The sequence below is a fragment of the Sprattus sprattus genome, assembly GCF_963457725.1.
Source record: "Sprattus sprattus genome assembly, chromosome: 6".
Taxonomy (NCBI): domain Eukaryota; kingdom Metazoa; phylum Chordata; class Actinopteri; order Clupeiformes; family Clupeidae; genus Sprattus; species Sprattus sprattus.
In genome coordinates, this window is record NC_137925.1 from 29,201,742 (window position 1) to 29,217,403 (window position 15,662).

At 40.3% G+C, this 15,662-nt stretch overlaps 1 protein-coding gene across 1 annotated transcript; it reads right to left on the bottom strand.

Annotated features, from left to right (window-relative positions):
• Positions 1-744: 744 nt before the first annotated feature.
• On the bottom strand, positions 745-15,568 carry rnf4 (ring finger protein 4). Its single transcript, XM_080840080.1, has 7 exons — positions 15,464-15,568; positions 4,103-4,226; positions 3,197-3,273; positions 3,058-3,070; positions 2,402-2,483; positions 2,102-2,153; positions 745-1,443 (listed from the first exon to the last, which is right to left on the bottom strand). Exons 2-7 carry the CDS (start codon positions 4,155-4,157, stop codon positions 1,294-1,296), a joined length of 429 nt encoding a protein of 142 aa, XP_080696206.1. The 5' UTR covers positions 4,158-4,226; positions 15,464-15,568; the 3' UTR covers positions 745-1,293.
• Positions 15,569-15,662: the final 94 nt, after the last annotated feature.

The window sequence follows — 15,662 nt, forward strand, 5'->3', positions numbered from 1 at the left end:
TCAACAAAGAAAAAGAAAAAACAATGAGGAATACATCAAATACGGATTTACAGTGATGATAGCCAGAGCAGGAGAGGAGGTACCACTGTGTTTCGTGTGTTCAACATTACTGTCAACTGAAGCTATGAAGCCGTCGAAACTATTGCGGCATATGGAGACGCATTACGAGCTTTTTTTTTGGTGTACTTGAAGAATAAGTACAGGGCAAGAGAATGATATGAGACTGTCGCTGTCTACCATTTCGCCACGAATAGACAGGCTGTGTGGACTTCACCATGCCCAGATATTACACTGACAGGTCTCCCCTCTCCCCACACATGCACGAACAAACGCACACATGCACGAACAAACGCACACACGCACGCGCGCAGGCACATCAGTGGGCCGCGGATTACTTTCTAGTCAGAATGGTGGTCCCTGGGACAAAACCAGTTGAAAACCCCTGATATATATAGTTTAGCTCTAGCATCTAGACTCTAGTACAGGCCATTAAGAGGGATTTCTCAGAGCAATAGACGTTAACATGTTGTGTGTGTGTGTGCGTGTGTGTGTGTATTTGGGCAAGATTGACCTTCCATAATGATGTGAGCTCTTATGTGAGCTTAGTCAAAAAGCAGGACTTGGGACTAACTAAACAGTATCAATTAGCATTGTTTGTTATTTTACACAAGATACTGAATTATTTGTTATATTCCTGTTTTATATACACATAAAAGGATGGAGAGATTATAAGATATAAACAAGAGCAGCAATTTATTCAATCAAGGTAACATGCTGACCCAGAGCATAAATAACAACAAAGATGCATGTAAACAAATAACAATTAGGAAAAATAAAGTATAGTTCACACATAAACATCTTTCAAACTTTAAAAGAAATAGACCATCTCTGCCATACAAAGTGCATGAGATGCACTCCACCCCTCATTAAAGGCGAAGGTGAACTGAAGGTCTGGGTGTACATCTGGGATGGAGGTGAACACGCTGTCCAATCAGGGATAGAGGTGAACACGCTGTCCAATCAGGGATGGAGGTGAACACGCTGTCCAATCAGGGATGGAGGTGAACACGCTGTCCACAGGACAATCTTCACCTGTCGTTTTCAAAGCTCCTATATGCGTCATCAGATGTAGATGGGGTTAGGGTTAGATGTAGATGGGGGTGTACTGTCTGTGTGTGAGCTCGTGTGTGTGCTCATCAGATGTAGATAAGGGTTAGGGTTAGATGTAGATGGGGGTGTACTGTTTGTGTGTGAGCTCGTGTGTGTGCTCATCAGATGTATATGGGGTTGGGGTTAGATGTAGATGGGGTGGTACTGTTTGTGTGTGAGCCTCTTTCTACAGGTGGGACAGGTGTGGGCGTGGGCGAGCGAGTCCCGTAGGCACTGACTGCAGAAGGTGTGACCACACAGGGTGGACACCATGACCCGCCCGCTGTGGAGGATCTGAAACACAGAGAGAGGAGCATATGAGACACACAGGGTGGACACCATGACTCGCCCGCTGTGGAGGATCTGAAACACAGAGAGAGGAGCATATGAGACACACAGGGTGGACACCATGACTCGCCCGCTGTGGAGGATCTGAAACACAGAGAGAGGAGCATATGAGACACACAGGGTGGACACCATGACCCGCCCGCTGTGGAGGATCTGTGGGGAGAAACAGAGAGGAGCATATGAGGAAGGGTTAGGGTTCAAACAAACCTCCATAAATCCATCCATCTAGTCATCCATTAGCAACAGTGCTGCAACAAGAAAGGTCAAACACACCTCCATCCATCAAGTTATCCATCGCCATTAGCAACGGTTCTGCTTCAACAAGTAGGTTATGTTTAGAGATAAAAAATATTTTATGCTGGGTTAGGGTTAAGTTCTATGTTTATCCATAAAATGTCCTTCATGATACACATGCATATTGAACTACCGCCCCAATGTCAAATGTTACAATACAATAACATGATGATTTATTAAACTTAATGACACAAATCCATGACTTGGTCACCGTGAACATGGCTGTATTCAGCACGCAGAGATGTGTGTGTGTGTGTCTCCTGATGTGCTCCGTGAACATGGCTGTCTTCCGCAGGGATGGCTCTCTTACCTCAGGGTAGGAATCAAAGCAGATGGGACAGCTCACTACTCCTGGTTTAGCCCTGCAAACAAGACATTGGTTTAAGACTGTTGCCCTTAAAAACCAGGCTTCATTAGGATCATGTTCATAGGATAGTAAACTGAAGAAATGATTCAACAACCGATTGTCTCTTCATGCCTGTCTGTATTCATAGTTTAGTTTTAAGTGTTGCAGCATCACTGCAATTTCCCTTTGGGGATCAATAAAGTTTCTCTCCCTTTCTCTCGCTCTCATCAATCAATCAATCAATCAATCAATCAATCACGCTACCTGGCACCGGTGTTCCTATGTGGAGAAGGAAATAATCTCGGCCTGAAGGCACGTGGGGCATCATCTGAGTCACTCTGTAGACCTGCCAGACGAGCACAGACTCAGATTAACATTAAGACTCAGATTAACATCAAGAATTAGATTAACAGTAAGAATGAGATTAACATGTAGATCAGATTAACATTAAGAATCAGATGAACATGTAGATCAGATTAACATTAAGAATCAGATTAACATCGAGAATCAGATTAACTTTAGGAATCAGATTTACATTAAGAATCATATTAACCTCAAGAATCAGATTAACTTTGGGAATCATATTAACATAAAGAATCAGATTAACATTAAGAATCAGATTAACATTAAGAATCAGATTAACTTTTGGAATCAGATTAACATTAAGAATCAGATAAACTTTAGGAATCAGATTAACATTAGGAATCAGATTAACATTAGGAATCAGATTAACATTAAGAATCAGATGGGCAGCGACTCAGATTAACATTAAGAATCAGATTAACATTTAGAATTGTTGTGAAAAGGATCTGTTTCAGAACACTTCTAGAGGTGACCACAATTTAACTACAATTTTTCTTTAAAAAGAGATTTACTTCGATGATTAAATTAAATTGTAATAATGAAAAGGGATTAATTACCTTCATCCACCAGCTGCCTCAGATGGTGTTACAAAATATGGAAAAAAGCCAGAGGGAACGTTGTTAGAAAGTGTCCAATAGACTTTAAGAGATTCAACTATGGGTTGTATGCACATGACAGAATAATCCCCAAACTCACCACCACAGAATCATTGTTGGTCAAGTCAACCACAGATGTTTCTGCCACTTCGCTGGTAAGGTCCACCACCTCTTCGCCTGCACAGACAGATACAGAAAGAACTGAAGATCAGAGTTCAGAGAAGAGGCCCAGGGAACTTTCAAGATTTGAAGACTGTCTATGTGGAAGAATGGGCCAAACTCACACCTGAGCAATGCAATCAACTAGTCTCTCCATACACAAAGTGTCTTGAAGTTGTCATTACCTACAAAGGCTTTTGTACAAATAGTAAAGAAATTTCAGTAAGCGTGTTCAATACTTTTTCCCTGTGTCATTTCACATTATTAGACATAACTTAATTTCTGAACTAATTTGTTCTGGTTTCTTAGTATGTTTGGATTACCTGGGTTTTTTCCAACATCTGGTGAAAATGTCATGTCAAAAGCACCTCTGGAAATATATTTACTGAAAAAAATGGTGACGTGTTCAATACTTATTTTACCCGCTGTATATAAAAAAGAAAAGGAAGTGCAGGAATGTTGCAAGTTAAGCACTAGTCGAAGTGCCATTTAGGACGGGAGGTACTCTCTGAAGAGTTGGGTCTTCAAAAGCTTCTTAAAGGTAGAGAGGGACGCCCCTGCTCTGGTAGTGCTAGGCAGTTCATTCAACCAACGTGGAACTACAAATGAGAATAGTCTGGACTGCCGTACTTGCACAGACGGCAGTGCCAGACGACGCTCACTAGAAGAGCGCAGCATCCTGTAAGCCTTTACAAGAGCATTTAGGTAGGTGGGATACAGGGGAACAGGGACATTTTATGCTGGCAGAAAAGAGTATGTTTTAAGTTTGTTTCCTCTTGAAGACACTGATGCTAAACACATCTTTAAAGCTTTGTTTGGAAAACAGCCAAATGCACGGCTTACTTACTATCAGGTCGTTCACTATCTATTATGTCAATGGTCTCAGGCTGTTCCAATGACATGTTGGAGATGTTATTTTTCCTTTTTTCTTCCGACTTTGACAGGCAAAAAGCTGCTGATCTGTTTTTGATCTGAAATAAAATAAGAGAATGTGGACAGGTTGTAAAAAAAAGGCTTCAGAATTCAGGATGGATTAAAACTATAACAATGTCTTACTTTAGCAAGATGAAAGGTTTGACGCAAATATTCATTTCATTTCAGTGATGAACTACCTTTTTATTTTCATTGTCTAAACCAAAAAAATGTATGGGCTGTTCTTTTATTACATGTTATTATAATTAAGTATGGTGGTGTTTGCAAAGATGCATACCTTTTAGATAGTTAGAGCACTTTAATTTTACACAGGTTTTTCCAGAGGGGGGGAGACTCTAATTTCATTAAAAAATGTAATTTTAGAGGTGATGCTATGTATATATAGTGTAGCAAATATCAGATGTCATACTACATAGACGTATGTATTTTTCTTTCTCAAAATTTTGTGTCACAACAAATGCATTTTTTACTGCTGTTAGCTGCATAAATGTGGAGACAGCGTGAAAGCTATGCTAAGACTGTCGGCACTGTGATGGTGGGGACACAATTGTTTTCTTATCGTCAAAGGAAGCCTGCCATGAAAAGTGTGTGAATCAATGATCTAGACATGACTGCTAAAAGCCAGAACAGTGCAAGACAGGGCAGTGCAACTACAAGTTACCATATCAACAGTTAAACAGATCGCAAACACGATCACAGATCACAATGCGAGTACAATGTGATTAGAATGTTGCACTCAAGCGATTGTTATGAATACTCAAAGGGTTTTACAGTTTACAGCATTTTTGTTAATTCTTTATCTAATTTAACAAGCAACTGTCTTGCAATTATTTGCAACTGCATAAACACGTTTTCTGAAACTAGACACTTCTCTGCAAAATCAAACACTGCATTCAAAACTCAAATCCCTTTTCAAAATCTACCGTTTTTGTCAAATGGAAAACAACGATTATGACGGTTAGTTCAAAACAGTGGACCATAGTGCAACACATAGGCTACTGGGCACCTTTTGCATTTCCCTACAAAAATGTACAAATTACAAAAGGGGACTATCACATTGATCACACCGTAAAGAAACTGAAACTGTCCTCTACAGATCTAAACACTGTTTTTCATTTGCTGTTAGGAAGAGACTTGCTTCACAACTCATATTACCAATTCTCGACTATGCAGATGTTGTTTATATGGTGGCCTCAAAAACAAATCTCCATCCTCTTAATACTGTGTATAATAGATTGTGTAGGTTTATCCTTGGCTGTCCTTTCACAACCCACCACTGCACAATGTATGAAACACTTAACTTTCCCTCTCTCAATATAAGAACACAGTTGCATTGGTATCACTTTATTTTTAAATGTATTTATTTCAACTACCCTCTTTACTTAAAGAATGTATTTGTACCAGTCTCATCTCATTTACAATTGAATGGCTTTTAAGTTTAAAGCACCATTAGAATGGAACAATCTACCAGGAAATATTCGGTCAATTTCATCATTACCTGTCTTTAAAAAATGCTCTTTCTTCTTATAATGCAAACTGCTGCAACTGTTTCAATTAATATCTTCTTTATATATATATATATATATATATAAAGAAGATATTAATTGAAACAGTTGCAGCAGTTTGCATTATAAGAAGAAAGAGCATATATATATATATATTTATTTAACACATAACATTATTATGCTCCTGAGCTGATGATCTGTTGTTGTGCCCTGCTTGGAGCGCAGTCGTATAATTCGTTATGTATCTGATGTCTTGCTGCAATTCTGCTGATCGTTTGTTGTCTGTTGTTTTTGTTTGTCCTGTCTTATTGTTGTTTCTATGTTTATGTTCATTTAATGTATGTTTACTATCTGATTGTGTTGTGGACCCCCTCGAAAAAGAGATGGTACATCTCAAAGATTCCCAATAAAGATAATTTCCAACAAAATAGTTTGCTAAAAAACAAAAGTATTACATTGAGTCAGCACATAAATATTAGGCGTTAGGGTGCAGATATCAATAACAGTACCAAAGACTTTTTACAGAAGAGTGCAACTCACATGACCACAACCAATGACCTCCTCTGGTATGGAGTAAGGAAGCTGTCAGAATGTTCGTGTGTATAAAATAGATATTCGTGCATATTTTCTTCATTACGAATACGAATTCACGAATTACAAACACGAAATGCAACTTCACGAATACGAATTACAAACACGAAATGCAACCTCACAGTTACGGTTCCTTCAGTACGAATGTACGAATTCACAAATGTGACTAAACTGTCAAAAATACGTCACCACTTTCATACGTCACCACAGACATCATTATTGAGCAGAGGATACATCGATTCCACAGACTGCGCATGCGTTCAAGTTCCCGACCAAAGCCAAGAGAAACTGATAGTAGTGGCTTAACAAGGCGATCGTGACCGGGGTGATAAAAAAATGAAATTGGGCATACATTTAGCTTTTACCCTACCAAATGATATTAGAAGGGGTGCCCAAGTGAAACTGCTCGTTTTTTCGTTTTAAGGAAATTTAAGTTTTGACCGATCCATCCCGAACGGGTAGACAGGCTAATCCCCAACATGTCTATTATACAGCGCAGATAAAAATGATTCAGACTACAGCGTTTATATGTTCAACAATATGAAACTTATAAGGTGATTTTACATGACACCAAATTCATTTCGGATTATTCCAACGGCAGAATAATCTAAACTAATTTGGTGTCATTTTAAATCACCTTAGACTAAGTTTCATTCATTGCATTAAGACAGGGACACACGCTTTTAATAACGTGCTTTCAAACACGATGATGCCGGTAACAAGCCAGCCTTCCCGGTTCCATCTATATAGGCCTAACAAAACGTAAATTCTTTCAGCAATTGAAGATGCATGAGTAATTATTCTCACGCATCTCGCTGCATATTAGGCTCATTCATTGAAAATTGTAGATGAGGCACAGCTCGTCGCTGCCTCTCACTGTTTAAACAGGAAAATTAAAATGCTCGAAATGATTGTAATCGTGCAGAACATACATAAATAGCACAGATCAGTAGAAAAATGTTAACATTTATTTTTATGTTATCGTTATTTGTGTTTTACTTTCATGATGACAGATGGGGTGCTCTCGCATAGAACTGTTGAGCGGGGAGCCAAGCTGCTGCTTCACTGAATAGGCCTGTATGCTTAATCAATACATTATTTGAAGTCATGAAAGGTGTAGAGTAGCCTGTAAGCAAAATACACTGGAAACATAGATTATTTGAAAATAAGTCAGTTCTCAATGTCGAAAAAAACATGCTGTGAAGGCTATTTATGTTGTTATTGTACCAGGACGTCGTTCTGCAATCTAGGATGAGCTCGCGCATGGTATTTTTGTCTGTTTATTTTAATTTTGCTACTTTGTTTAAACCAATACATAGAAAAAGCAAACTAGAAAACACAAATATGCATGAATAACACTTATTTGGTGAGCATTTCTAGGCAAAAAAAAATCAGTTTTGAAAATCGTACCACAGGTAAACGCATCCTGATATCGGTCAAAACTTAAAATCTCCTTAAAACGAAAAAACGAGCAGTTTCACTTGGGCACCCCTTCTCATATCATTTGATAGGGTAAAAGCTAACTGTGTGCCAAATTTAATGTTTTTATCACCCCGGTCATGATCGTGTTGTTATGCCACTACTATGGTTTCTCTTGGCTTGAATGCATGCACAGTCTGTGGGATCGATGTATCCTCTGCTCAATAATAATGTCTGTGGTGACGTATGAAAGTGGTGACGTATTTTTGACAGTTTAGTCACGTTTGTGAATTCGTACATTCATACTGAAGGAACCGTAACTGTGAAGTTGCATTTCGTGTTTGTAATTGACCGATCACGAAACTCCTCCCTAGAACGGCCCTTGTCCAATCATACCTTAGCAACCGCTGCTAAGAGAAGAAGGTCTGACAACTTTGAGGTCTGAGCAGCATGGTTTAACCATAGATATATATAATAAAGGCTAGATATCCTGCCTGCGTTTCTGGCCGACGGAGTCGAATGTCCGCACATTTCGGCCATTTTGAGGACAGTATAGCTCACTCCCCTTAACATTGTGTTGGTAGTGGACTTTTTAAATAACCAGAACTTGCTCAATTTTCAACCGATTTTCAAACAGGTTGGTTTGTTATAAACGTAAGATATTTCTTATGGCACTACATACTTATGAAGAATTATAAACATGGGTTTTCATATGAAAATAACATTGACAGGTCTCTGACAGGTCTCGTTTCAAGGGAGTGTTCAATAGAGCAGGTTGCACACAATTCTGGCATCTTCATTGGCAATAGTCAGCAATTTCCTGTCGAAATCATAATGTAAGATGTTTAACAAACCAACCCAATTGGAAATCATGTGCAACTTCAGTTTTATTATGTGCAACTTAAGTTATATTGAAAAGAAAGAACAATTACTCGCCAATTGATGTAAAATGACTGATACACAATAGCCGTGATACACAATTAAGCTGCACATTTCAACATGTTCAAGCATCCAGAATTATTACCAAGGTAATGACGATTGTAAATCAAGTCATATGTAAATCCGTCAAAATTTCCGCGAGATAAGAGTGTAAACGATTGTGAAGATCACTGACGTTACCTAACGTACCACTGATCCCTACCGGAAGCATACTGTCCTCAAAATGGCCTCCTGTGCGGACATTCAAGAGTCCGCCATAATCCATCTAGCCTTTATCTAAGATATCTATGGGTTTAACAGTGTGCCTACGGGACTTGTAGGTATGACATGAGGTACCCTGAGAGATTAGAGGGCTACGTCGTTTTTTTTCGCTTCCCCAAAGCCCAAAACACAGGTGCAAAGGCCACTAGGTGGCACTATAGCATTTACTACTGCCAGCTTATAGTACGTATGTTGGTACGATCTATTCAGTAGTATAATCCCCAGGCTGTATGCATGTATCACCGGTGAAGTTCCCAATACCAAGAGCTAAAGATCCACTGCCGTGTGTGTGTCAGTTAATGTAGTCACGATACTACATTAACGGGGACGAGGACTCCATGCAAAAGACGAGTTTCGGAGGAGTTGGTGAGAGGTATCCAACATTTTTTTCCTCTTGGAAGATAAGTGGGAGATAGCTTAACTGAGCTAGCAAATGGCGGCGACCATAGGAACACTCGTGGCATTTGACCACAACATACAAACGTGGGAAGAGTATATAGAAATCTTACAGCATTTCTTCGCTGCAAACAGCATTGTGGATCCGGATAAACAAAGGTCTAGGGCTGCCACTAACGACTATTTTTCTATCGATTAATCTATAGACTATTTTATCGATTAGTCGATTAATCTAAACGATTAATTTTCCTCCCAAATAAAAAATAAATAAAAAAATTCACCATTTTAGCTCAGTTCATTCATTTTATTTTTACATAATGCAGCCCAAAACAAAATGTAAACAAAGGCATATTAAAGTGCAAAACTGCAAGTTTAAACTAGCAACTCCCAACATGATAAAAAAAAGAGGACTTGTTATAAGTCAGCAGCGCAACTCCAAAAGAAATGTTATTTCTATTAAACCCCTAAAAAAAAGTAAAAGTGCAACATGTTTAAAGTGTAAGTGTGTCCAGCTCAAAATGTAACTCAAATATTAATAAAATGTCAGTTAGAGATGTGTATGCAGCACAAAACAAAATGTAAACAAAGGCTGACATATTAAAGTGCAAAACTATGGAGAAGAACAAGAGCAATCCGAGATTTCTGACCTCCAGCAAGGGTTGACGTTGATAGTAAAGCAAGATCTATCTCTCGGAGCGAATGATACACATTGTAGTATGGGTGAGGATTTTGGTTCGTGAAAAATCCCAATGAGGTTATTTGTCAAAACAAGGAATGATGTTTAGACTAATACACGATCTTTCTCTCAATGTCCCAATACGATATTGATCCTAACATGGCCGAGACATGTGCTTCGCGTGACTAACTAAACGTATGTGATACGTTGTCACTGTACGTGATTCCTGAAATAGGATAATGGGGATGTCCCAGGACCAAGATCCGCCTCTTGTGAAAATTTCAGAAAGATCCGCCCAGTAGTTTCTGAGAAATCTTGTCCACAGACAGACAAACAGACGGACAAATAAATAAATTAATAAACGGACCCGATCGCATAACCTCCTTGCTGGAGGTAATAATTAGGTGTGATGTACGAGTATCAAAACAGAGGTAACCAACAGGGAACAGCGCTCAAGACATCCAGGAACATGAATATGTATGGTAAACCATGGTATGGTAAGAACTTGGAAGCCGTGCTGAGTCGATTGGAGGAGGCCGGGTTACGGCTGAAACGGGCCAAATGTGAGCTACTGCAGGACGAGGTCTGCTACCTGGGTCACAAGATAAACACACAGGGGTTGCATCCCATGGCATCAAAGGTCAAGGCCATTAGCGAGGCTCCATCCCCATTGAATGTTACAGAGCTGAAAGCTTACCTTGGGCTCCTGAACTATTACAACCGGTTCTTGCCTAATCTGCCCACCCTGCTCGCGCCCATGTACCAGCTACTCAGAAAAGAGGAGAAATGGGTGTGGACCAGCAAGCAGGAAGAGGCGTTTTGTAAATCCAAAGAACTCCTTCAGTCAGCTAGTGTATTAGTTCACTATTCAGCAGACAGGGAACTAATCTTAGCATGTGACGCGTCCCCCTACGGAGTAGGTGCTGTGCTTTCACACAAGATGCCTGATGGGACAGAGAAGCCACTGGGGTTTATCTCAAGAACTCTGGCCCCAGCGGAAACGAGGTATTCTCAGTTAGATAAGGAAGGCTTGGCTGTCATTTTTGGAATACAGAGATTCCACAAGTACTTATGGGCACAAGTTCACAATCACCACTGACCATAAGCCTCTGATCACACTGTTCCACGAGATGAAACCAGTATCCTACATGGTCTCACCCAGAATTCAGAGATGGGCCGTCCTGCTCAGAGCATACGAGTATCAGATAATCTACAAGCCTGGCAAATTTCACTGCAACGCGGATGCACTCTGCAGACTCCCTGTGCCAACGGTGCATAAAAAGGGAGAGAGGCCGGAGCGGGTGCTGCTAATGGAGCATACGGATGCAGTGTTTCCCCTACAATGATATTAGGGTGGCGGCCCGCCCCCCCAACGGCCCCGCCCGCCCCCCCTGGAAGGTCAAGTAAAAAAAAAAAAAAAAAATTTTTTTTTTTTTTTTTATAAATATAGCGCCAGATCACAAAATAAGTCATTGAAGGTTACCTTTACCATAAAACATGTAAAATTATACTTATTGACTGCTGTCATTCAAAGAAACACATGAACATCATAATTCATTTAAGTGTTTGTGTCCGTGTCCGCCGCCGCGGCGCATTGCGCCGCGCCCCTGCCGCCGTCCCCCTCCCCCCCCCCCCTAAGCTGTAAACCTAGGGGAAACACTGGGATGATACGCCACTCAACGAATCAACAGAGTTCAGTTCCTGAAAGACTGGACTCACCTGTAACCTCACCAGTAGAGCTGCGCCGCTCTACTAGAGAGCGGGTGCCTCGACACTTGAAAGATTATGTTAGATACTAATGAGATCAAGTTCAAGACAAGGCAAGAATGCGCCTTATGATCTCATGGAAGACAGGCCGTCTACCCTGTACTTCCTTAGTTTAGTATACATTTAGGTCAGGGCTGCCCAAATTGGCTGGATTTATTTTGGCCCGCGCTCCGGTCAGAATTATAGTTAGAACGTCATTCGTTAGACAGCATTTTAACCCATTTTTAACAGGTTCTCTGTTTCAACGTCATATTTAACTAAGACTGGTTGCAGTTCACTGCTTGGCCACAGTTTTAACATTGTTTCAGATAGGTCAAGGGGGGCGCTATTGACCTTTTGTCAATACAGATCCATATCTATGGTTATCTTGTTGCTATGCTAGCTAACTAGCTAGCTTGCCTTTTACCTTAACCTTAAACGATTTAAATGGAAGAGCTCCGTTTGCATGAAATGATAGCTAGTTATCTAGCTGATGTTATAGTCTTCTCAACTTAACTAATACATGTATAATGGGAAAAGGTAGAACGAGTTCATATTCATGAGTTCAAATTCACACGTCAACACGAGTTTAGCAACTGCCAACTGTAAGTACCTTACTTATGTTTGTGTAAAGAATGTTGATATGAAATATGAAAACAACCAGTAGTCAATGTGCAAGCTCTCTCTCTCTATCTGAGTTGGGGCAGTCTGTCCTTCAGTTGAGGTCAAGGCATGACGCTCTCTTGCTACAAGTTTCACCTGTTGGTGTTGGCTTAACAAATGTTTGTGGAGGTAGCCTTTGGTGTCAAGTGCAGTCAAGGTGCTTGTTTCCACGGCACAGCTTGCACGTAACTGTTATATTTTTCTCTTTTGACGGATACAAATAGAAAATAATGGGAGTATTTCCATCGAAACATCAGTAGTCACTCTTGTTGCCTGCAATCATGTTTATTAGCCTTTAACTTGCTGTTAGTTGATTGGCCATTATATAAGTCCCCTACCTATCTTCCCTATACTAATAGATTACATTCAATTAGTATGATATGTTAATAAATGTTTCTCTTTTTACCTGAAGCAAATGTTATCTTTCCCCATTATGTTCTTCTTAGAGTATACCAGAATGCTTAATTTACATGTTAAAATAACAAAACAAATCTGGGGGGGATACCCCCAGACCCCCCTACAGGGGCTTGGTTTGTCACCTTTATTAGCCCTTCTGAGTCTATTAATGGTAATGTTAATTGGGTACACATATGCAATACATTTCAATATAATGGGGCATGACCTAACATGAAACTCTGGTTTTGGCCCGCGGCCCTCCACTCCGATTAATATTTGGCCCCTGACAAGAAAGAATTTGGGCACATCTGATTTAGGTTATTAAAAAAAAAAAAAAAAAAAAAGGGAAAACCGTTATACTGTATTTGTATTCATGAGATTTTGTATTGTTCTCAAGCAAGAGGGTAAAGTTATGGGATTTTGGGTTCGTTAAATACTATGTAAGAATTGTAGTTTGAAAAGAAGAAGGAGAAGAAGAAAAAAAGTTTGTTTGATGTTCCATTACAGTATAAGTTGCTAGCTTAACGGTGGGGGAGTGTAGTAACCTGTGGCAGTTACTAAGGCCACTAGTTGGCACTATAGCATTTAGTACTGCCAGCTTATAGTACGTATGTTGGTACGATCTATTCCAGTGGTTCTCAACCGGGGGTACGCGTACCCCTGGGGGTACGTGAAGGTAGTCCAGGGGGTACGTGAGATTTTTTAAAGATATATTTAAAATTAGCCTCCAGTTATTATTATAAGTTATTATACGGCTCTTCAGAATGTTCCAAAAAATTCTGTTGATTTGTATCCATATGTGGGTTAAATGTCTACGTTCACAGGTTTGTAATTTCTTGATTCACACTGCGAAAAGTTTATGACCGCTGCCATTGGCAACAGGTTTTTTGCTTCTTTCATTCATTCCGCAAGTATCCTTCCGCAAGTAGTGACGTAACGGAAGGTCATTGAAACTTGAAGTCAGAAGGTTGGTACGCATTTGTGTGAAAAACAATTTTTTTCTTAGCGGAAATCACGAAATGGCAACAAACTCTTTAAAAAGAGGTATTCTGGAGGAATGTCTTCTATCGTTTTGGCAAGTAACTGTATTATAAGCGCAATTGTTTTCGCGAAAACATGGGACCTGAACACACACAACTCCTGCTGCACACAGAAGTGCGTTGGCTCTCTCGAGGGAGAATACTCAAACGGCTGTGGGAATTACGATCTGACACCTTTATGATTGAGCACAGATCTCCGCATGCCACACAGTTGCAAATATGTGCTATCTGGCAGATATATTCAGCAAACTGAACGAACTGAATATATCTGCAGGGAAAGGACACCAGCATTTTAAAACTGTATGACAAGGTGGGAGGCTTCCTGAAAAAAGCAGAGCTGTGGAGAAGAGCCTCTGCACAGGAGAATATTACCTGCTTTCCTCAGATGGATGATTTTCTCTCTAGTGAGGATGTGGACAGAGCTCCAGTCAAGTTGGACATCGTGGGACATTTGACGAATTTGGTTAAAACATTTAATTTTCAATTTCCTACTTTCCTGATATGGAGGATAAGTCTACACAGCTGGATTGGGTGAAAACCCCATTTCTCTTGTCCGAAGCATGTGGAAGTAAGCTACCTGTCACTAATCTGGAAACACTCCTCGAAGTGTCATCTGACTGTGGCCTCCAGATGAAGTTTGCCACATCCACACTCACACAGGAGCACCCTGACCTGGGAGAGAGCGCTTTGGAGCAGCTACCCTTTGCCTCCACATATTTATGTGAGGCCTCTTTCTCTGCAATGACTGTGATCAAAACAAAGCAGAGAAACAGACTGTGCAGAAGAGCTTGATCACAGCAGTTGTCTCCCTGTCACCAAGACTGACAAAGATTTTCAGTGAAGCACAAGCACAAGTTTCTTACTAAAATGTAATTGCAAACGCCCTCAGTTCAATGCAACAATGTTCAATCTTCAGTGTTGACAGTTTAATAAATCAGACAATGATGGCATAGCGCTGTGTATTACATATTTTTTTTCAATCAAAAATGCTTTGCGCTGGTTAGGGGGTACTTGGCTCAAAAAATATTTCACAGGGGGTACATCACTGAAAAAAGGTTCAGGCAGCTTAGAGTTGTGGGAAGTTCCCATTTCGGAACGTCCTACTTTTGAGTTCAGAGCCTTCACAACGACAACAACAACAACAACAAACAGGCAACGGTGTTGAACAGTTAGGTAGTGTTAAGACGGATAGGCAGGAGGCTAATATCACGTTAGTTACACAAAAGCAAACTGCGAAGTATCGTTTCACATCAAAGCCACCTGCGCTAATGACTACGACCTAAATAAACAGTAAAGTATAATGAAGTGACTTATTTGAGCGCGGAGCATTTACATTTTCTATCTTTCTTGACAAACGATGGCATGTCGAGAGATGTGGAGAAAACCTTCTTCTCGGACCTCTTTCCTAGTGGGATGTTCAGCGTTAGACAGACCTTTAGGTCATGGAATGGTTAAGGTCATAGTAAAGGTTTGGGTGTATTCTCCCAGTCGGAGGTCAAAACTTTCCCACTTCCCAGTTGGGAAGCACAGCATACAGCAAGAGAAGCATGCATTCAAGTCAGCTAATTAGACGCGTTAACAGTACAGTCAGCTAACGGCCGAACACAGCTAGCTACCGAGCTAATCACTTGCCAGACTCTTACCTATATCTCCCCAGGGCTTCAGCGGAGTTTACAGCACAGTTCGTTTCTGTAAAGATCACTCAAACCAGGAACCCTCAACTGTGATACACAGCCATTTCTATCGTCTAACAGTGAGCTCGGGCAACTTCCGGTTACGGTTTTTCAAAATAAAAGTCCCGTAAAAGCCCCCTGTTTCTTTAACTGTCAGAAATAATAACTT

What these genes read in the sequence shown, in the direction of transcription:
- rnf4 (XM_080840080.1), bottom strand. Translation starts at nt 4,157, where the DNA reads ATGTCATTGGAACAGCCTGAGACCATTGACATAATAGATAGTGAACGA. An exon ending in AGATAGTGAACGACCTGATA is followed by an intron (nt 3,274 to 4,102) that starts GTAAGTAAGCCG and finishes CTGTCTGTGCAG; the next exon opens with GCGAAGAGGTGGTGGACCTT. An exon ending in GCTTTGATTCCTACCCTGAG is followed by an intron (nt 1,444 to 2,101) that starts GTAAGAGAGCCA and finishes TCTGTGTTTCAG; the next exon opens with ATCCTCCACAGCGGGCGGGT.